Source organism: Asparagus officinalis, chromosome 8, assembly GCF_001876935.1.
Source record: "Asparagus officinalis chromosome 8, Aspof.V1, whole genome shotgun sequence".
Taxonomy (NCBI): Eukaryota; Viridiplantae; Streptophyta; class Magnoliopsida; order Asparagales; family Asparagaceae; genus Asparagus; species Asparagus officinalis.
In genome coordinates this window covers 48,069,297-48,093,779 of record NC_033801.1, presented here as the reverse complement: position 1 = coordinate 48,093,779, position 24,483 = coordinate 48,069,297, and the positions used below count along the sequence as shown (strand labels likewise).

General features: G+C 42.5%; 1 protein-coding gene across 1 annotated transcript in view; it reads right to left on the bottom strand.

Annotated features, from left to right (window-relative positions):
- The window catches only part of LOC109819635 (uncharacterized GTP-binding protein YjiA-like), a 44,084-nt gene extending 22,458 nt beyond the window's left edge, over positions 1–21,626 (bottom strand). Inside the window, 3 exon segments of the mRNA XM_020385421.1 lie at positions 18,489–18,554; positions 21,260–21,296; positions 21,298–21,626. Of these exon segments, the coding sequence (XP_020241010.1) occupies positions 18,489–18,554; positions 21,260–21,296; positions 21,298–21,572 (378 nt within the window). The 5' untranslated portion in view covers positions 21,573–21,626.

The window sequence follows — 24,483 nt, the reverse complement described above, 5'->3', positions numbered from 1 at the left end:
ATTCTCCAGAGTTATGCAGGTAACTACTGGAGTGACTACTGCATCTCCCACACCGATCGCTCCATCACTTGATCAGTCTGCTACGTTCTCCAGACGTAGCAGAGGTTGTGGTCGTGGTCGTGGTCGAGGACGTGACCGCGACATAGGAGGAGGATGTAGCACCTTTGGGAGACAGGTTGATTCAGATAAGACTCTGTGTCCGTGCAGACATTGTGGGAAGACTAATCATATCTCTGAGAAGTGTTGGGAGAAGTTTGGTCGCCCTGCATGGGCACAAATTACTGATATTACACCTACCTATATTGATTCTCCGACTATTCCTGCTCCCTCCACTGTTCAAATTTCGCAAGCTGAGTACGACCGGTTGCGTCAACTCGAGTCCTCTCAGAATAGTCATTCTGCTACTCATGCATCCTCTTCAGGTATGGATGCCTACATTGCCTCTTCTCACAAGCCATAGGTATTACATTCTGGTGTCTCTTCTTATATGATAGGTATAAAGGATCACTTTGTTTCTTTAAAACTGTCTGACACGTTTCCATTGGTCCACATTGCTGATGGTACATACTCTCCAGATCTTGGTGATGGAGTAGTACATGCTACTTTATCACTAACCCTCACTGACGTCTTATATCTTTCAAAATTTCCTATCAGTTTATTGTCCATCAGTTAGTTCACCAAACACAACAACTGTAAAGTAACATTCTTTCATTCTTATTGTATTTTTCAGGACCTAACAACTGGGATGACGATTGGTTCAGGGTATGAGAAAGGAGGCATATACTATTTGAATGATAATATGCCCGCTACTGACCTTGTTGCAGACAAATCTGATCATCCTTTACTATGGCATCAACGTCTTGGTCATCCCTCATTATCGAAGCTTAGATCTGTTCTTTCTATCTCATCCTCTGTTTCTTCTTTAGGTTGTGAGTCTTGTGAACTGGGTAAGCACCATCGTGCTACCTATCCGAATCGTATTGATAAACACAATAGTTCTGCGTTTGAGTTAGTCCATTCTGATGTTTGGGGTCATTGTCGTATACCTTCAGTGAAAGGTTACAGATATTTCATTATCTTTATTGATGACTTCTCTCGCATGACTTGACTTTATCTATTAAAAGAGAGATCTGAGGTTTCGATTGTTTTTGAAATCTTTTACAAAGAAATCTAAAACCAATTTTCCACCTCTATTCGTATTCTTCGTACCGGTAATGCGTTGGAATACATGAAAAATAACATCTCTCATTTTTGTGCAAATATTGATATTATCCATCAAACTTCATGTTCTCACACTTCACAACAAAATGGGATTGCTGAGAGGAAGTATAGACGCATTTTAGATGTTGCTAGAACCCTGATGATACATATGTATGTTTCAAAGTATTTATGATCTGATGCTGTTCTCAGTGCATGTTTCCTGCCTTTATCCTGACAAATAACTTTTTCTTGTGGTTCCTCGTATTTTTGGATGTACTTGTTTTGTTCAGGATTTATCTCTAGGACTGGATAAAATATCTCCTCGGTCTATTAAGTGTGTCTTTGTAGGCTATTCGCGTACTCAAAAAGGTTATCGATGTTATCACCCTTCCACTATTTTGTGTCGGCAGATGTAACTTTTTTTGAGTCTGTTCCATACTTCTCCTCGATTGGTTCATCTCTACCTGTCAATCCATCTGTGCCTACTCCGTCTATTGCTCCTACTACTGTTCCATTACCCGCTTTCATTCCTTTTGCTAATGGATCTTCTCCAGGACTACAAAATACCTCCACTATGCCATTTGCACCACCGCCACTACTGACGTATTGTCGCCGTCCAAAAATTTATATCCCTCTCTGCTCCAACCAAACAGTCATCTCCCGTTGCAGGTCTGTCTCCTTCTAATATTTCTAATTCCTCTGATCTGGACATTCCAATTGCTCATCGGAAAGGTAAACTGTCTTGTACTAATCATCCTATATCTGATTTTGTTTCTTATGATCGTCTTACTCCCTCTTCTCGTCAATTTGCTTTGTCCTTGTCCTTTATATCTCTACCCAAGTCCTATGAGGAAGCCGTGTTAGTTCGTGCTTGGAAACAGATCATGGATGAGGAGATAGATACACTTGTTTCTAGAAGGACTTGGGATCTTGTATCTTTTCCGACGGGTGCTACTGTGGTTGACTGTCGATGGGTTTATACCTTGAAGTATCGTACAGATAGTTCGATTGATCGATATAAAGCTCATCTTGTCGTTAAGGGTTATACTCAAACCTATGGGGTCGACTATCTTGAGACGTTCTCTCCCGTAGCCCGTCTCAACTCAATTCGCCTACTTTTCTCTATGGCCGTTAATCTGGACTGGACAATGTTTCAGCTGGATGTTAAAAACGCCTTCTTGTATGGTGACTTACAGGAGGAAGTCTATATGAAACAACCTTTAGGGTATGTTGCTCAGGGGGAGAATACTGTCTGCAAGCTTTAAAAAGTGATTTATGGTCTCAAGCAGAGTCCACGGGCATGGTTTGAGAAATTTAGTACTACTATATCTGGTGTCGGTTTCAAACGATGTTAGTCTGATCACTCTGTCTTTATCCGACGCACTACATATGGTCTGGTGATTCTGATAGTATATGTTGATGACATCTTGCTAACTGAGAGTGATCTTGCTGTCTTAGCAGAGACTACTTTTCACGTCACTTTGTGTCCAAAGATATGGAAAAACCCAAATACTTTTTTAGGATCGAGATTGCATATTAAAAGGATCGTTTGCTTCTATCTCAAAGGAAATATGTATTGAATTTATTAGAAGAGATGGGTCTTTTGGGGTGTAAGCCAACAAATACTCCCATGGAGGTAAATGTGGATTTGTGACGTGATAATAGTCCTTTCCTAGATGATGCAGGCCGATATAGGAGATTTACTGGCAAGTTGATCTATCTTACTGTAACCAGATTTGATATTACAATTACAGTGGGAGTACTGAGCAGGTTTATGCATAAACCTAGAGAGGTTCACTGGATTACTGCTCAGAGAATTTTAGCTTATGTTAAAAGCTATCCGGGAAAATGATTACTGTATAAGAAATATGGACATTTACACATCTCTACCTATTCTGATGCTGGGTATGCGGGAGATATTGGAGATAGAAAGTCTACTTCTGGATTTTACACATTTATTGGAGGAAATCTGGTTACCTGAAGAAGTAAGAAACAAGATATAGTATCTCGATCTAGTGCATGTTCGCGGTGAAAGTCGTTTTCATTGAAGTCATTGTTCCTTAAGCAACAGTTTTTCGGTTACAAAAGATCCGGTCTTTTTATAAGATCCGGTTACAACGAAATCAAAGAAAAAAAAAGAAAAATTACAACTTTTCTTTTCTCGAACAAATCGCAAGATCCTGTTTTACGGTCTCTTGCTTGTGTGGGTTCTTCGCCTGCGCCGGGGTTAATCCGTGGACCACCGCGTGATCTTGATCCGGTCGGATCTACACGGTATGACGGGTGTTATTTTACGAAGGAAATAACAGCCGGGGGTACTATTTCACCAAGGAAATAATAGCCTTTAGTAATCGAAATCGACCAAGCGAAATCGATACTCTTCTCGGGATCAAAAACCAAGTTTTGATCCGGAGGATAACCGTGTGGATCTCAGATCTGATCTCTCTCTCGAACTCCTGCTTTGTTTGACGTGGATGATCGCCAAGAACCAGATCTGAAAATGTCCAAGTCTTCAAAGCTTCAAAACTCCAAAGTTGAGCTCTCAATCCAGCAGAGTTTTGCCTCAAAAAGTTCCAACCTCCAAAACAATGAGCCTACCTCTCTATTTATAGGCATCTGAAAGCGGATCTGGGCTCAGATCTGTCGCTTCGCCTGTTTTCCAATTTAGCGGTTTATCCAATCTTTAGTGTTGATCTGGACTCTGATTTGGCAATCTGGATCATGATTTGGCAGTAAATCCGCTTTGGTGTTCAAGTTTGAGTCCGCTCCCGGTCTTGTTTGATGTGGTGGACTCTATGGTTGGATGACTCGTTGCTTCATCGACCCGTTGGTTCGTTGGTTTGTCGAATCACCGTGCTGAGCTGTGTTAAGGGACCTATAAGCAGTTTTATACGCCTACAGATACCCCCTGCAAAGTATTTCAGTCTCATTTTTTTATAGAAGAGTCTGAAATACTTTGGATATGATTGTCTCAACCTTCAATCGGTATGACGGAACTTTGGAATGGCTTCTATTCTTGATTCCTTCAATCCTCCAGGCTATTCGGTGCTTTGTCGAATGTCTGCAAGGGTTCCGGTGCTGCATTTATTGTCTGACCGTTGTCGGAATTTTGAACTTGAAGTCAATTCCTGATTTTCTGATCTTTAGCTCGTGTTTGTTTATAGAACCGACCATCGGTTGTTGACGTTGAGTCTTCATTTGCAACGCGTTGTTCGGCGTTTGACACAGTTTATACTCATACATCTGTTGGAGTGTTGTTGAGTTACCCTTAAGAATATTTTTAGAAAAATACTCCCCAGAAACTTCTTAAAAAAAATAGGGAATAGTTTATACTCGTATACCTTATTGGAGTATTAAGAATGAGCTGAACACCGGCCTGATAATGACCCAAAAAGGCAGTAATTAGGCTCGAAAAATCTTCCGACCCTTCCGGATATATGGGAGAGGAATGAATAAATAAGGGACTGAACCGTCGGTCGATTTGAAGTCGTTTCGACACTCGGTTCAGCTCCAATTTGAATTTTGGTTCAAATCTGATTCAAACTGGGTCGGAACTGGTTCAACCTGGTTCAAGACTGGTTCAGGACTGGTTCAGGACTGGTTCAACCTGGTTCAAGACTGGTTCAGGACTGGTTTAGCCTGGTTCAGACTAATTCATCCTGGTTTGGCCTAGTTCAGCCTCCTTTGAACTGATTTAGCCTGTTCTGGTCTGGTTCAACTTGATCTGATCCGGTTCAGTCTGGTTCAACACTATAAAAGACCTTTTCCTCCGTGAATACTATGATTGGCATACCATAATACTCACAGGATTTTTTGGCAAACCCTCAGCCTTCAACGGGTTTGATAAGCCTTTACCGACTACCGTTTGAGTCGGGCTAGCATGCGGATTGTCTAAATCCGTTCCGCATGTAACGTTATGCTAAGAGAGTGAATTCTCTGAGACTTTGTGCTATGATGTCGAATACATAGGCTTTACTATTTATTACGGGAATAGGCTACCCGACAACACGTGTTAGGCGTTAACTTTAGGATTTTTGGCTACCCCCAGCCTTCAACGGATTTGATTAGCCTTTACCGACCATTTGAGTCGGGCTAGCATGCGGATTGTCTAAATTCGTTCCGCATGTAACGTTGTGCTAAGAGAGTGAATTCTTTGAGACTCGCCGCTACGACTTCGAATACGTAGACTTCGCCATTGTTACGGGAATAGGCTACCCGGCAACGTGTATTAGACGTTGACTTTAGGATTTTTGGCTAACCCCCAGCCTTCAACGGATTTGATTAGCCTTTACCGACTACCGTTTGAGTCGGGCTAGCATGCGGATTGTCTAAATCCGTTCTGCATGTGACGTTGTGCTAACGGAATGAACTCCCTTAGACTCGCTGCTACGACTTCGAATACGTAGACTTCGTCATTGTTACGGGAATAGGCTACCCGACAACGTGTATTAGACGCTGACTTATTCCTACTTAGGTTTCAGGATAAGATACCCCAGAATCGAACTCTGGTGTCTTCTTCCACGGAGAAAGACTAAACCGGCGACCCGTGTTAGGCGTCGGCATATCTTTTCTTAGGATTCGGGATAAACTTCCTAGGATGAATCCTAGATTAACAAATTCTTGGAAAAAATTGGTGCGGGAAAGGAAGAATTTTATATTCTATTTCCCGGTCTTCTTTTAGGATGAAGGCGAACCCGAATACAAGGAAGGAAGAATTTTATATTCTATTCCTTGATTCTGGAAATGAAGAATTTTATATTCTATTTCCAGCGCAAAAAAAACTAGAAGTGGGATCTCCACTCCGAGAATCTGGAAGATCTAGATAAACTTACCTTTTATAGGATTGGTTATCTAATCTGAAGATGAGTTTTTCGTTTATCGAAGTGAAATTTCAACTTTGGTTATAACCATAAGAAGGCTTAACCAAAAAGAAAGAAGGGAGTTCTTTCGTTCATCGAAAGCGGACTCTGAACTGAAAGTGGACCTCTTGTTCATGGAAAGAGTCAAGAGGGGAAATTGCTAGTGGTTTGGGCCAGAAAGACACTTTTGGTGGACTCACTGTCAATTAAAATTGATCAGTGAGGGATTTTGGTGGTGAAAATGATTTTGGGTTATCCTCTAGAATATTGAGTGCAATATCCTTCAAGGAACTTCCCGGTAAATGGGTTATCCTGAATGTACTAGGGATAGTACTTTTTCAGGAACTTCCCATTTATTAGCATTAATTGCCTGGCGCCCTCTTGAGTAATCAGGCGATATGCGCCGTTTGAGTAGACTGTGTCTATCACAAACGGTCCTTCCCATTTGGGTTCAAATTAACCTTTCTTCTTGGAGTTGAGGATTATCGGTCGGCGAGCAGCGAGGACCAGATCTCCTTCCTTGAAGCTTCTCTGTCGGACTCTTTTGTTAAAAGCCCTAGATATTCTGGCTTGATAAAACTTAATTTGTTGTTGAGCTTCCAAGCGCTTTTCATCCAACATTTCGAGTTCTTCGAGACGTTTTTGATGTTGTTCTTCTGTCGTCATCTCAGTTGCGAGAGCGATCCGAAGGGATGGGATTTGGATTTCCAACGGTAGCACAGCTTTACATCCGTATACCAACGAATATGGGGTAGCTCCTGTAGGTGTGCGTATGGTGGTACGATAAGCCCAGAGTGCTTCACCGAGTTTATCGTCCCAGTCTCGTTTATTGGTCTTCACGAGCTTTGACAGGATCTTAATGATCGTCTTGTTAAACACCTCAGCTAATCCATTCGCAGCGGGATAATAAGCTGTCAGAATCGCTTCGGCCCACTTTGAAAAGTAATCCGTGATTGCGAGAATGAATCGATCACCTTTGACTGAAGGAGGAAAAATAGGACCGACAATGTCCATACCCCATGTCTCGAACGGCCAAGATGTAGTTGACGTGTGTAAACGCTCCGGTGGTTGGTGCATATAATTTGCATGTACTTGATAGGCATGACATTCTCGGGCGTATTCGATTGCATCACGAACCATTGTTGGCCAAAAATATCTCATTCTCCTGATGCGATCATACAGTTTAGGACCGGGCTGATGCGCACCACATTCTCCTTCGTGTGCTTCCTTAAGAACTTCTTCTGCTTCTTTGTTCGAAAGGCATCGGAGTAATAAACCATCGTACCCTCGACGGTATAATGTATGGGTCTCGGTATTATAGAAGAATCTTGGTGCTCTTCGGCGTATTGATTCCCTTTCTTTTACATCCTCTGGCAAAATACCATACTGGACGTAGTCAATGATGGGAAAACACCAATCTCGGGACTCAGACCCAATTTGAGTTGAATTCACCTCTTTGGCGCTTATGTTTCTATCCTCTTCCTCTTCAATATCCATATCGTATATGAGTATGCAGAGTTGATGCGTCTTTACTGTGACTAGTAGTTCAGTTTCGGGAGGCTGCGCAAGTGATACCGCTAGTGCTGCCAGTGCATCCGCATAAGCGTTCTGGAGGCGAGGGATGTATTCGATAAAGAATTCTTCAAAAGAATCTGCTATTTTGATGGCCTCCTGGTGGTACGGGATCAGGTCTTGGTTCCTGACTTCATACTCTCCACGGACTTGGTTGACTATCAATTGAGAATCCCCAAAAGCTTCGAGATATTCGACCCCCAGCAACTTGGCGACACTGAGTCCAATGAGAAGCGCGTTGTACTCGGCTACGTTATTGGAACACGGACTAGTCAGTGAATAAGCCCGAGGCATCACATGCTTCCCCGGGGAAATTAAGACAACTCCAACTCCGGAGGAGACTTTAGAACATCCGGGGGTTATTACTCTATTAACTGCCCTTGAGGCACCATCGAAGTATAATTGCCATACTTGTTGGTGTGATGTGGTGTTAACCTCGTGGGTTTCATCCGGCAAGTCATCATATACTTCTGCCGTATCTGTTGTCGGGTTTGCCGCCAAAAGATCACAAATCGCTTGTCCTTTGATCAACTTCTGCTGTTTGAAGTGCAAATGATATTGGGACAAGAGAAGGGCCCACTTTGCTAACCGCCAATTCATAGATGCCGGTTGCGTCATAAACACCCGTACTGGATTAACGTTGGAAATGACGTAAATCGTCTGTCCAACCAAGTAATGCCGCATCTTTTGCATTGCGAATACCAATGCGAGGCATTCTTTCTCAATCATCGGATATCGAGACTCGGCGCCTACCAAGGTCCGACTTAGGTAATAGACTGCCTGTTCGTGACCATTATCATCGTCTTGTGCTAGTAAAGCACTTATCGAGTGGTTCATCGCCTTGAGATAAATCAAGAACGGTCTACCTGATTTTGGTGCAACGAGAACAGGAGGATTCGTCAAATATGTTTTGATATCTTCGAATGCTTTTTGGCAGGCGTCGTCCCAAATAAATGATACACTTTTCTTGTTTAGCTTAGAGAATGGTTGGCACTTCCCAGAAAGATTTGAGATGAACCGTCGGATGTAAGCTAACCGTCCTTGCAATCCTCTGAGTTCTCTTAGATTTCTAGGGGGTTGCAGTTCATGTATCGCCTTCACCTTATCAGGATCGATATGTATACCCTTAGTGGTGACGACGAATCCAAGGAATTTTCCGCTGGACATTCCAAGGAAGGATTTAGTGGGGTTCATCTTCAATTGATGACTCCGCATGAGATTGAACATCGTCTTCAAGTCCTTGATGTGATCTTCTTTGTTGCGACTTTTTACAACCAAATCATCAACGTAGCACTCGACTGTTTTCCTGAGATGTTCTTGGAAAATCTTAGTCATTGCTCGCTGGTACGTGGCGCCTGTATTCTTTAGACCGAAAGGCATCACCGTGTAGCAAAAGACACCAATGGGCGTTCTGAACGCTGTATGTTTCTCGTCATCTGGGTGCATCTTGATTTGGTTATATCCTGAAAAGCCATCCATAAAAGACATTCTTTCAAATCCGCACGTATTGTCGATAATGACATCTGTGATTGGGAGAGGAAAGTCGTCTTTTGGACATGCCGTATTCAGGTCCCTGAAGTCGATGCAAATCCTGATTTTACCGTTCTTCTTCATGATTGGAACAATATTAGCTAGCTAGTCTGGATGTTGCTCCTCTCGGATAAATCCTGATTCGATCAATTTCTTAACCTCTGCCTCAATGGCTTCCATAATCTGCGGACGAAACCGTCTTTGCTGTTGTTTGACAGGTTTGGCATCCGACTTGATATCGAGGCGGTACATTGCTACACTGGGGTCGAGTCCTGGCATGTCTTCATAGTTCCAAGCGAAGACGTCAACATATTCCCTGATGAGAGCAATTAATTCCTCCTTCTCGTTTGAGGGAAGACTATCGCTGATGAATATAAGCTTTGGGTTGGCCTCGTCACCCATGTTAATTTGGATTATTTTATCTTCAGTGGGGGGTTCTCTGTTCGAACCTATCACCATACTGCATGTTCAGGTGATGAACCTACGGGTCTTCCCATGTTAGCATTTGATCATCGTTCTCTATTGTGGACGGATCAGCTGTAGCCATGTTCGCCATTAGGGCTTTGAATGCTTCCCCCAGACTTGTATCGGAATCACATTCCGAGGAATCTGACGGGTACCCATCTTTGTATTGCTCAGATGATTGGTTATTGATTAACCAGCAACATTCGTCTTTTGAAGAAGATTCATACCCTAACCCTTGTCTGAATTTATAATAATCATCGAGTTTCCCTTTTGGTACATATGCCGCTTTGGCTGGAATACGAGGACCTCGATCGAAGTATAGACCTTCTCCGAGTGTGAAATCATATCCCTGTTTTTCCATGAGCTTGCGCGCTTCCAGACTATACTTAGATAAATGCTGACCAGGTTTGTCATCATTCTCATCTTCCCTTAAGAAATGATCTGGTAATGGAAAACCCTCTCCTTTACCGTAAATCACTTCTCTTTCGCCTCCTATTTTGGTAGGAATGACCAGGGTTGTTCCGAAAGAATGCTGGAGGCGTTTCTTCGCTATATAGGACGATCGAAGCGGCGCATATAAATCGGGATTATCATACAATTCTTTTATCACATCATCAAGAGACAGTGAGTACTCTAAATCGTTATTTATTTCATTATTGGCAAGTTGCCAGTTACAACTGCCCTCTGACGATTGTTCATCGTCAAGGTTGATTACAAAGGGTACAATATCGTTTAAAACATAACCTCCATTGTAATCAAATCCGGCTTCGGTATCAGCTTCTTCTCCGCTGTCCGTGCCATGGGCCGATGATTCAGTATCGGATTCGTTACCATAAAGGAGAGAATCAGTGAAATAATTCTCATACCCTTTGAATGGTTGCTTATCCGCGACCACCGTCCTAACCTTATTATCAGTGTCGACATATTTCAAACACTGATGGAGAGTGGAGGGGATTATAACGTTACTATGGATCCAAGACCGTCCCAATAGTAAGTTATATGAAGTCTCAGCATCGATCACATAACATGTGACTTCCGTCTTCAGATCACCCATTTGACATTTTATCCGGATCTTACCCAAGGGTCTTGACCCGCTAGTATTGAATCCATAGATAACAGTGCCTGTGGCCGCCAACTTACTAACTGGAATGCTGAGGATATGCATCAATCGAAGCGGCATAATACCCACAGCAGAACCCGGATCTACTTGGATTTGGTTGACTTTGCTGGAGCCAATGTACCCAATGAAATATAGGGGTCGATCATGGTTTGAATTCTTCGTCTGCATATGCTCTTTGGTGAAGGTAATGCAGGGAAGGTTTTTAGCCGCTATATTGCAGTGTTGAATTAACGGATCTGGCTCTTCAAGTGCCGGCTTGATCCGAGTAAGGAACACTTCTGAATTGGCCAAGGCTTCTTGCAAGGCTTCCCTAGTTTCTTTAGACAACCGTAGCAACTCATACAATGTTATCTGTGCTGGGATATTAGCTAGTTGAGCCATAATATCGAAGACGTGCGGAGAGTTCGAGCTTTCCGGTCTATCTCTTCCAATCGGACGATTGAAACGAGACTGCTTCGGATTCTGAACCTCCTGGGGCCTCTTTTCTTTCTGTTTATCAACCGTCTGTCGTCGAGCTTCTTCAACCGGTCTAGGAGTCGTAATCACACCCAGCTCCGTGAGAGTTTTGGCTGGTCCTTGCTTAGTCACCCCCTGCTCAGCTAACTGATCACTAGGTGATGGATAGTTGAAGTGATACTCATTTTCGCTTCTAGTGGCAAAGACTTCCTGTTCTTCTTCGGAGAGCGGGAAAGTAGGAGCTTCATTACCATCTTCTTCGAAGATTGCGGAGGTAGCATTGCAGTACTTACCTTTACCCTTTTTGGTTGAGGAAGTCGTCCACTGATCGTCTTCAATTAGATCGGGATGAACCCAGAGGATTTCGCCGTTTGGGGCTGTGTGTGGCACAAGTCCTTTTTGGCGCTGTCCATATGGGTCGTCATTCACTATCTTCATTCCAACTTTAGTGATGCGTTCTGGTTCAAACCATGTTGTGGGCACTGATCCAAAGCTAATTGATACTGCATTTGCTCTGACATTCTTGGGCGGCTTCGAGGTTATGACGCCTACATCAATTAACGCCTGGATTTTATCCTTAAGATGGTAGCATGACTTTGTAGGGTGATGGACCGCTCTATGGTATGCGCAATACTTCGGATCCGTCACTTTGCTAGCCCCTTCTTGATCCACGATCGACGGCAGCTGGATTTTGTTATTCTTCAACAGGTACTTAAAGATGCCGGGAATTTCGTCATCTTTGAAGGAGTATAATTTAGGAAATCTTGGCTCCGAAGATTTCTGCTTCTGATGCCGTTGTTGCCATTGCGAACGAGATTGTTGTGGTGCTTGTTGCTGCTGCTGTTGCTGAGGTTGTAATTGGAAAGTTTGATTAGCATCAACTGCATTAGCATGTGCCTTACCTTTTCCTCGTGGGACGAAATTCTGCTGTGGAGCATTCGTCGCCTGTTGGCCTCTTTCCGCCTTCTTCCTTCTGAGGAATCGTTCGGCTTGCTCTCCTCGGACCTTCAAATCCTTCCATGTTTTGGATGGAGCTGTCCCCATTGCTTCCAACACGTCCAATGCGAGGTTGTTGTGGCAAGTCTGGAGAATGAACTCCTCAGTGATCGGGTCCCGACAGTTCATCGCCTTGTTCCGGAACCTTTTGACGAAGGTATCAACCAATTCCCCGTCTTTTTGTTTCTCGTCAAGCAACAACCCGATGGATATCTCGGTGTCATCGTCGAAGAAGTTGGTGAGGAATTTAGTCTCCATGGCTTGAGGCGGCGATACCAATCGAAGGCGGCTCCACGAAGAGTGCCAACGAAGGATCGTACCATCAGAGGCTCATTACCAGAGATAACCCCCAGGTGTGATTTGAAGTAAATCAAATGTTGAGTGGGTGAACCCATCCCATTAAACGACGTGAAGTTAATTAGATTGAACTTCGCCGGATACGGGATTAATTCTCATTCTCTTGGGTATGGACAAGGAATGCCCGTCTTCTTCATCTCTTGAGCGGAAATCAACGTATTGATTTTGCTCTCGAGGTTTTTAATCTTCAAACTCTCACCTGTGTTTTCGCTAGCATTCTCGTTACCACCCCCTGCATTGACGGGAGGATTATCGGCATTATGAGCTTCATCCGCATGTGCGTCCTCATCTTCCCGATTAACCCGATTTGTTGGTCATGCATTTCTCTCGTATTCTGCATGGCCATCTGGATTTATAACCTGAAGCTCTCCTGTTGTTTAGCCATGGCTTCTTCGAGCATCTTGGCCACTTGTTCCGCACTTATCATAAGCGACTCGCGGGGTTGTCCCTCGTTGGATACCGTATTATCTGATGCGACTTCAGAGCCGGCATCCGATTCTTCATCTTCTGAAGGTAATCTTGTCCGAATCCTACCATAAGTTGCTCGTATGATGGCTCCGGACTGCAGACGTGTTATACGCCGGGATGCTTCCGGAATCGACTTGGGATTATCCCGTGCCGATGTCTCTTTGCTGGTCATATTAGTGGTGACCATCGGAAATTCTCCATCTTCAACCACCGTTCTTCTTTGTCGGAAACGCCTATGCCTTGGTTTTGGCGTTTCGGTACTGAGTCTTTCGAAAACCGAAATTCTTTCAGGGACTGTCTTGATACAGTTACACTCAGACAATACTGCCCGAATGAGTTTGGAACAGGAGCATTGAGTTTCTAGTTTTCGAGGACTCATTTTCCTGGTTTTACTCGTACCCCCAACATGATAGTACAACTCGTCTGCTTGAAGGTCGGAGTAACCTATCGTGTGTTGGCACGACTTCTCAGGTATAACGTTATCGTCGTCAGACGACAATGTTTCCTTCTGAGGGCGAACTGCCTTCTTTGGGCTTTCAAGAGTCACGCGCCTCGAAACATGCCTTTGTGGGCGTGAGTTATCAGCGGGCTCCTGAACTTTAATGCGCAAATTGGTGCGCCTAGCTGCCCTGATCTCTTTGTCATGTTGAGGGTGGCGGCGACTCACTGGAGCTTTGCATCGTCCATCGGGAAGTGGACCAAGGCGCTCCAAAACTGACTTCTTTCTTCGGGATGATTCTGCGTGATCTCCCGGAGTAACTATTAGAATTATTGGCGATTTAGGTTGGTTCGCCAGAGGTTGAACTTTTGCTGAAGGCTGCAAAGATTGCTCTTTAGCCTGAAGCGCCGCTTCAGACTTCGGCCTCCAGACTTGGCGGGTTGGTGGCGGCTTTTTGGCCACTTTCTTCTGCAGTCTTCTGCGGGCTTCTTGGACTTGAGCCCGTGCTTGCGCTGACAGTGCGCGGCGCTTGCGAATGCGCTCGTCAAGTGTTGAACAATTCCGTTTGACACGGATCCATTCATTCGTTGGCGGCTTGGAGGAGCTGCCATTCATTGGTTGTTGAGGCTGTTTGCCTCTCCTGCTCTTCAGATCCGCGTTATAGCGGGTTCCGTCAGTGGACTCCATTGCCTTTGCGAGTTACCGCGTCAGGCGTTGACGTCGCCTCTGACGGGCTCTTTGAGAGAGTCACTACGCCTTCAATGGCGGAGGAATTAGCAGGAACAGATTTGACCTGGTTGGAGGTCGGTGGAGCTTCACCCGATGCAACTTCGGCATCAATTGGGGTGAGATCTTCGTTGGCATTCTGCACTTCTTCGTACCAACAAACTTTTCTCCTGGAGGAGAACTTCTTGGACTTGCGGGGGGAGGTGGATCCGGACAAGGATGACAGATACTCCTTGAACTTTTGTTGGTCAAATTCATACTCGACCTCCTCCTCGACCGGGATCAAGATCCGCGGCTGCGACGCAACGATCTCGGCATCGAGATCGGTGGCTCCCACTGTGGTCGCCAGATTGTTCGCGGGAAAAATTGTTTTCATTGAAGTCATTGTTCCTTAAGCAACAGTTTTTCGGTTACAAAAGATCCGGTCTTTTTATAAGATCCGGTTTACAACGAAATCAAAGAAAAAAAAATTACAACTTTCCTTTTCTCGAACAAATCGCAAGATCCTGTTTTGCGGTCTCTTGCTTATGTGGGTTCTTGGACCACCGTGCGATCTTGATCCGGTCGGATCTACACGGTATGACGGGTGTTATTTCACGAAGGAAATAACAGCCGGGTGTACTATTTCACCAAGGAAATAATAGCCTTTAGTAATCGAAATCGACCAAGCGAAATCGATACTCTTCTCGGGATCAAAAACCAAGTTTTGATCCCGAGGATAACCGTGTGAATCTCAGATCTGATCTCTCTCTCGAACTCCTGCCTTGTTTGACGTGGATGATCGCCAAGAACCAGATCTGAAAATGTCTAAGTCTTCAAAGCTTCAAAACTCCAAAGTTGAGCTCTCAATCCAGCAGAGTTTCGCCTCAAAAAGTTCCAACCTCCAAAACAATGAGCCTACCTCTCTATTTATAGGCATCTAAAAACGGATCTGGGCTCAGATCTGAGCCCAGATCCGGGCTGTGGCTCGGCCAGGTGGCTCGGCCACCTGGTGGCTCGGCCACCGAGCCACCAAGAGGTGGCTCGGTTTTGGCCGAGCCCTCCAGGTGTGGTACCGTTTTGTCCGTTTTTCGGTTTTACGGTTTCGCGGTTTATCCGAGCTTCATTGTGGCCACCGAGCCACCAAGGGGTGGCTCGGCTTTGGCCGAGCCCTCCAGGTGTGGTACCGTTTTGTCCGTTTTTCGGTTTTACGGTTTCGCGGTTTATCCGAGCTTCATTGTTGATCTGGACTCTGATTTGGCAATCCGGATCCTGATTTGGCAGTAAATCCGCTTTAGTGTTTGAGTTCGAGTCCGCTCCCGGTCTTGTTTGATGTGGTGGACTCTATGGTTGGATGACTCGTTGCTTCATCGACCCGTTGGTTCGTTGGTTTGTTGAGTCACCATGCTGAGCTGTGTTAAGGGACCTATAAGCAGTTTTATACGCTTACAGTGCAGAGATAGAATACAGAGCTATGGCCCACACTGTTTGTGAGATGATATGGTTACAGAAGCTGTTGACCGAGCTTGATTTTACTCAGCCCGGATCTATGCCTATGCATTGTGATAATCAATCTGCTATCCATATTGCAAAGAATCCAGTGTTTCATGAGAGAACTAAGCACATTGAAGTTGATTGTAATTTTATCAGAGATACTTGGGAAAAGAAAGTGATCTCTCTTCAGTTCACTCCGTCTTCATAACAGTTAGCTGATATTTTCACTAAAACTACTTCACCTAAGGTGTTTTTTATTCTGTGCAACAAGCTGGGCATGATTGATATATATGCTCCAGCTTAATGGCGAGTGTTAGAATTAAGTATTGGGTTATCGGGTTAAGACCCAATAACCTATTACCCATTTGTACTCCTATATATATGTATCCATGAGGAGAAACCCTAATACATGATTCTGATTTACCATTTTAACAGGCATAATTAAAACAATGACAACAAAATGGACTAAATTACTAGATTGACCTAAAGAGTGACACCAGTTTATCACTTTGGCCTAAATCGTAACGTCGACGACACTTTGACCTAAAAGGGACAAATTAACGGCACATGGGCCTTTCTAATTGATAGAGACAAATTTCAACAAAAAATTAAGGGATTTTTGCATCTCTTATATTGCTCGGATTAACCCCTCTACACCTCTCCCAAAATTCTAAAATTTATCATTAAAAAACTCTCCTTCCCACTATCTCCTCCATACCCCAATCTTTTCTCTCCTCTCTCCCCTCCTTCTCCCTCATTCATATCTTCACTCTTACATTTTTCTTTCCACCATCTCCTCCATTCTTTTCTCCTTCCAATACCCAACCTCCCTCTCCTCTCTCCTACTCCCTCTCCCTCTTCCTCTTTCTCTTCCTCTCCCCCACTTCCTCTTCCTCCTTACTCTCCCCACTCCTAATCCCCAACACCAAACATTCTATCAAAAATCCAACCTCCTCTTTTCCTCTCCCACTTCCTCTCCTTTCTTGTTTTGCCCACACCCTCTTCACGCTCCAATCATAGAGAAGTTAAAGAAGTTAAGAAAAAGTGGGGTTGGTGAAATAGAAAATAGAGGCAAGAGTGAGTGATGACATGAGAAATGAGGGAGAGAGCGAGAGAGGGGGGAATGTTGAGGATTGGGAGGAGATGATGGGAAGGAGAAGGAAGGAAATGGAAGGAGAAGGAGATGGTCAGAAGGGAGGGAGAGGAGAGTTTTCTTTTTACATATTTTAGGACTTAAAGGGGTAAATCCGAAAATATGGAAGACTTGAGGGGTATGTATGAAAAAATTTCATTAGTATTTTGCTTAAAAGTTGTCTCTGGCGATCGAAAGGAATTATGCATCGCCAATGTCATTTTTAGGTCAAAATGTCATCGGTGCCACTTTTTAGGTCAAAGTGGTAAAGGAAAGTCACTTTCACTTTTTAGGCCAATATGGTATTTTAGCCCAACAAAATAGGGATGCTCGAAGTTGACACCTCATTTAGCAAAATGAGCTACCAAGAGTGAAGAATGGTGAGCACACCAGCTTCGATGTCCATCTCTTGGTAGCTATGTAACAAAATGAGCTTCCACCACACACACATTATGTTGTACATACATTTTAACTAGGTCAAATGCTATAATAAGTTTTTCTAGTCCAGTGATACTTACTTGACCTCTCGACCTATCCAAGTCGCATATTGGCTACGCAATACAAATCTCTGAAGCGTGAACGCATTAAGACTATTTTGCTTAAACTTAAGGTCCTAACATAAATTCGATGAATTGAAGTATTAAATCTTCAATGATAAAAAGAAGTCCATTAATCATGTTTATGAAGCATGGTCCATTAGCAATAACAATAAGTTACATCATTAAGAATTTGTAAATAGTAGATCATTTTAAATTCCACAGACTGTCTGGAATGAGCAATCAACTAAGAAAGGATATGCTTATGGTCACTTGGGATCTGTTTCTAGCCATAAATTTGGTAATTGAACTTGGCTTAGTATACATCCATATCATAGTTACATTGAACCCAGTTCATTCTGGTTCACAGGATATGTACGGGAACATGGTACACCACTCACTAGGAATCGTGTACGAGGGGGGTAGGCTTATATGGTACGCTAGGGAACATGGTACGTTTTAGATCCGATTCTTAACTGCTAGTTGATATAAGTAATCGTAAAAGAAACTTGAGAATCATGTAGCAATTAAGGCATGTATACTTTATTTGTTTAATTTCTCATGGCTTTTGTTGTTTATTCTTTAAAAGAATTATTTTTTAAAAAATTAACGGGTTTCAATACTAAATCAGGTCGCTAGAGATGGTGAATCAGGTCGTGTTCCACGCGAATCTAGAAAAATTGAACCCTGATCGCGGTTTGCTATAGCCTACCACGTTCCTAACTTCTATAATCCACAAGACCATATAGTTTGGTAGACCAATATTTTCACATAAAATAAATCATCGTTCTTTTGCTCTAGACTGCGAAATAACATTCAATCAATCACATCATTTATTTGAGGGACCTATCTAAGAAACCTGTGCCTTGGTTTCACAAATAGATAGTTACACTACTGTTAGTAGAGTTTAATCATCTATAAAGTTATAAATTAGTCAAGCGTTCAAAGACATGACTATAACATGTTTTCATAATATTAACATAAAACATTCATGTCTTACATCAACCAGATGAAATGAAATATTAGAATAGAATACAGTGTATCACGTCAAAGTGCACCACGGTTGTATCTGATAGAAATAGCACAATGCATACTTGTAGAAGATCTTTAAGTAAAAGTATATACCTTATGTTAAGATCTATAAATCATATATGCTTACCTCATTCTCAATAACTGCTATGCGCTTTCCATGGTCAGCAGTCAAGATGTGATTCAACAAAGTTGTCTGCCAAAATAAAACACATCTGCATCAAGTCAGCACACATACAAATGTGTTAAGTTAAAAATGTCCCAATTCATAACTAGCTAATCACTGCCTCGAAGCATGAAGGAAAAACAAGATTACACGGACAATTATAAATGCAATTTGATTCTGTAGAGTCTAATTTTCGTGCCATCAAAGTTCACTTGGAACTCAGTACACCACCAGCTTCGAAAACATTGGCAAAGGCTTACATCACAGGCAACTGAAATGATCTCCATCTTGTTTCACTGTGTTACAACAATTAAAAGGTTTTAACTGACTTCCCCATTTTGCCAATAATTTCTATTTTCAAATTTAAGTATTAAATAATCTCAAATAGAACCTCAAACAACACAATAGAGCAATTTTAGGAGACAATAAACTAGGTGTTACTATACTCCTTTCTCTTTTTAGGTGTTTGTGTGGTTTGAATCCCCATACTTATAGCAGAAAAAGCAACAAACTCAAATGAGGTGAGGCATATTATCACAAGCTTATTACTTAATAACTGAGGATATAGTCTACATGACCACATAACACAACAGTCCAGGAGAATATAATCAAAGATAGCATCATTTTCTTCCCTCCTCACTTGGTTCCAGTGTGTTTGGATGAGGTTCCAGTGTGTTTGGATGAGGGGTAGCCAAGGGTAAGGGAAGGAAAAATAACACTCAACTTCATTTGGGAGTTTTTTTTAAGGAAGATGATGGAGGGTAGGGGAAGTAAAATTTTCATAAAAAAGTTGTGGTTTTGTTCCTCTCCAAACTGGGGTGTAGAGGACAAGGAAAGTAAACTTAAAAGGCCTAATATTTGGCTCTCTATCACTATGGATCAGCGGCTCATATTTAATTATGAAACCATTTTTTTCTCGTCTCTTCCCTTAGTTAGAACTTCCAAACATGATGAACTAAGTTCTCCTCCATTCCCCTTACTAAACTCCCAAACAAGATATTATATTTGCCCTCCCCTTCCCTATCTTTCCATTCTGTATTTTACATTTCCTTTCCTTCCCCTAGTCAACTCCCAAACACGGGGGCAATAAAATGAACCAAAACGGAGAGTGTACTACTGCAACTTTCGTATGCAAGTTTGAACACATGTTATGCCCATGTGTAATAATTTCCTTTCTCACAGAATGTAAACCTACAAGCCTCTCTTAAGACCAAGGAAAAGAATTAACTTGATGCTCCAGTCTAAGTAACATATGATCCTTGCATCTAATTACTAATCAAATGTCAAACAACCCAAAGGCAATCAATATAAGAAGTAGAAATTGAGCTCACTGATCCAAAAAATTTCAGTAAAAACATGGACAGGACAAATTTTCAAAAGAGACCTCTTTGAACTTTTATTTGCAAAAAACAACCCGTTTCGAAGTTATTTTTAAAAACCGACCTAGTTTCAGCGCTGTCGCTGAAACCAGGTCGGTTTTTGAAAATATTTTTCCGAAACTTCACGGGAGTTGAACTCCCGTGACGTTCCGAAACTTTACGGGAGTTCAACTCCCGTGAAGCTATATTGGTTGAACAAACTTCACGGGAGTTCAACTCCCGTGAAGTTTGTTACAGGCAAACATAGTACCGACATCTCCATTGATTCCACATTCTAATCTCTAGAAGCACACTTCCTCTTGGAACTCATTTTGATCGAAATCTCAATGACCCAGAAAGAAATAAGCCTACAATTCTTCACTGAATACACAAAAAAGTACAAGAATTCTTGCCAGAACAAGATTGAGAGTAATCTAACCTCACTTGCCCATAAAGGGAGAGGCTTCAAAGGGAGAGGCTTCAAAGGGAGAGACTTGTAGATTAGAAGGAACAAAGGGATGGTGGCTGTAAGGAAGAAAAGCATAAGATAAGAGAAAACAAAGGAGGAATTATTGTTTAGAGGGGAATTGAAGCTCCGTATAAATATATCAAAATAATGAAGTCCCTCATCTCTGGTACTTGTTATTCTTTCCTTTCCCATTTTGGAATCCATTTTGGGATCACCGAGCTCTCAAAGTGAAATGTGATCTCCATATAGAAGTCCCTCGTCCTCCTCATCGCAGCAACTCTGGGAAGCCTCCTGCACCATTTCGCCCAAGCTAGAGGCTGACAATGCTGAAGAATGATTTTCACCCAAGCTAGATCCCAAATCGGGCTAGAACGATGAACCCATGTAAAATCAAGAAGCAAGATTCAATTTTGAGAGAAACCCACTTCAAAAGGTTGAATCTTAGGGGTGCCCAGATGAGAAACTTGCAGAAATCTCAGATGGGGAGAGGGGACAAGTATCAGAGATGATTCACGTGAGAGCAAAGAATAACAAGGGGGAAAATTTACAATCTAAGTTTTACGGGAGTTCAACTCCCGTAAAGTTTTTTAAGAAATTAAACTTCACGGGAGTTGAACTCACGTGAAGTTTAAAAATATACTAAACTTCACAGGAGTTGAACTCCCATGAAGTTTCAGAAAATTTTTCACAGAAAGCGACTTAGTTTCAGCGACAGGAGTGAAACCACCAGGTCGGTTTTTAAAAATATCTTGGAAACAGGTCGTTTTTTGCAATTAAATGTTCAAATGAGTCTCTTTTAAAAATTTGTCCGTAAAAACATTTGTCAATCCTATTAAACTAAGAAAATACAGTTTAAACCCTAGTCACTGATAATCAAACGACTAAAGTTCTCTACTTGATCAAATTACCTTGCCGGAACCGAGAAATCCAGTAATATAGTCGCAGAATGCGATTATCGGGCGGTATCTTCGTCGTCACATCCGATCCCTCATCGGTCGTCGGAGCCGCCGCCGAAGCGCGCGGAGAACGACGCTTCGACCGCCACGTGGCGCCGGCGATCGGAGGCGATAAAGATCCAACGGCGAGAGAGCGCGCGTGCAGGGGAGAGGCGCGCTTCGTTGAACGGAAGGAGAGGGAAGGAGACGGCAGGAATCGGAGGCCTCGGTGGTGCTTCGCAAGGCTGAAGAAGGTCAACACGAGATCCGTGGAAATTGTCGCCATGGGGAGAAAATGGCCTTATCTGTAAATTTGTTGGGTGAGAGGTTCAGGGTTTATGGAAGACTTTTGCTTCCATAGAGGATATTTTTCGGGGGGACAAATTTTCAAAACCAACCTGTTTCAAGTTTTAATTGCAAAAAACGATCTGTTTCCAATTTATTTAGAAAAACCGATCTGGTTTCAGCATTGTCGCTGAAACTAGGTCGGTTTTTCTAAATAATTTTACGAAACTTCACGGGAGTTCAACTCTCGTGAAGTTTAGTACTCTTTTAAACTTCACGGGAGTTGAACTCCCGTGAAGATTATTTTCCTTAATACACTCCACGGGAGTTCAACTCCCGTGGAGTTGCAGGCTAAAATCCCCAGCGACTAACTCGCTGGGAAATTAGCCTGCAGCTTCACGGGATTTCAACTCCCGTGAAGCTGCAGGCCAGATTTTCCAGCGAGTTACTCGCTGGAGTTTACCGCCTGCAGCTTCACGGGAGTTGAAATCCCGTGAAGCTGCGGCCTATATATTCGAACGCGACAGACCCCTCCCCATCTCAGTTCTCTCTCCCCGCAACCGCCCCCAAACCCTAAGTTCTCTCTCGTCCCAACCGCCACCGTCCACGTGAGTTCCGACTGCAGCCCCCCAAATCCGACCGCTAGAACCCCTTTCCGACCGCCGGCACCTCATTCCGACCGCCGGAACCGCCGTCGTCGCCGGATTTTGACAAATTGAGGGTAAATTCTTCCCAAAATTAGATTTTTCTCTTAATTTCTTGTATTTTCTCGCTATTTAATGGTGATTACATGTAAAAAAATATATTTTAGAATTTAATTGTGAATTTTTTATGAATTATGTGAAGAAAACTTAAATGATTTTGTCGGTTTAGAGGGTAAATTATCAATAATGTAAAAAATAGTGTTACTACATATGTATGACATCTAATTGATTTTAAAAAAATAGTGTTATCAATAATTTTGTCGATTTTAGAATTTCATTGTGAATAAGTTATGAAATTATAAAAAATCTAAAAATTAGTGTTATATGACATCAATTAGATTTGAGAATTTAATTGTGAATTTTATGAATTATGTGAAGAAAACTTAAATTATTTTGTCGATTTAGAGGGTAAATTATCAATAATGTAAAAAATAGTGTTACTACATATGTATGACATCGGTATATGAATCGGTATATGAATTTGGAAAAAATTATGGTTCCCTAAAATTGATATAGGATTTAATTGTAAGTAACAATAAATTTTTAAAGTCTTTTCGTGTAATATTGATCTTGAATGTTTTACTCTTCAGAGGTAATGATGAACGATCGAATCGTAATTTTGTGTTCGTATGATGGGAAGATTAAATACCTCGAAAATAATATGCCCGTTTATGAAGGAGGTACGACGAGACCATTGTTTATAACAAAATCGTGTACTTTTGATGAGTTGGTTAATGAATTGCACAAACTTACATTAACCAACTCACGTGAGTATCACCTTAATGTTATTTGCAATTATACTGTTGTGGAGAACAGGACCAGCGGCATTCAAATATCAAGTGACTACGATATGAGTCTCATTGGAGTCTTACATGACGAGAAGCGTTCGATTGAATTGTTCATTGAAAAACATCAACGGAATTTGGGCAAATCATTGAATTATGACGGAATGTATTCCCGCATGTTGGAGGACCCTGATGTTGATTTCGTTGGCTTTTTATCTCCTCAACAAGATGAAGGTTGGACACAATCACAATATATGAGCGGTCCTTCGCTTGTGGGCACTTCGAATGCGGTCGATACTAACACGGGAGTTCAAGAAGATAATGCAAGTGTTGAATCTGAGAATGATGATGAAGAGGAGGGCTTACAAATTAATAGCATGACCTTGATAGATCGTGATGAATGGGACAACCACCACATTGACGGGTGTTATGCTAATAATGAGTATGTTGTCTTAGAGGATCCGTCGCCCGATGAACTTCAAGGAGAAGAATGGATCGATAACTCCGTGATGGAAAGTGTTCCTATTGGCACTAATAGCGGTCATGATACACAGGGCGAGGACTTCTCATTCGTGAAGGGAGATCTATATGAGAGTAAGGAGAAATTGATCCATGCGCTTCGCTCGTACGCCATTGCAAAAAATGTCAAGTTTAGGCCAACAAAAAATAATACTACAAGCTATAATGCGGTTAGTTTCTATCGCAAAGATAGCGATGATGAAGATATTGGTGGACACCACAACGGCAATGCGAAATGTCCGTGGAAGCTTAATTCACGCTCCGGTGTAAGAGTAGGCGGGCAATTCAAAATCACGGCATACAACGGACTCCACACTTGTAGCAATCCTAGATTAGAGATGAATAACAAGAATGCATCCTCTTCCTTCATATATCGATTGATTTTACCGCATCTGAGGCAGGATCTTGATCTAAGGCCGAAAGATATTCGTCTTCTAGTGTAAAAAGCCACCAACTTGGATGTATCATATCACAAGTGTTGGAATGCTAGGAGGAAGGCAATGATAAAAATATTCGGTGATTGGGATAAATCGTATGAGATCTTACCTCATTATCTTGAAGCACTCAAAAGAGAAAATCCGGGGACTGTCTACGAAGTATCTTCGGACCCCGTTGATGGCGGAGATCGGCGGTTCACCGGTGTATTTTGGGCATTTGGGCCATGTATTGAGGGGTTTCGATATTGTCGTCCTCTTCTTAGCATTGATGGCACCCACTTATACGGCAAGTACAAAGGCGTTTTGCTTGTTGCCACCGGAGTTGATGCGGGTGGCGGTTTGTTTCCTTTGGCGTTTGCAGTGGTTGATATTGAAAACACAGAGAATTGGGCGTGGTTTTTTGCATGCATTAGATATCATATCCCTAGTGTGGGTGCGCGGCCGATTACATTCATATCTGATAGGAT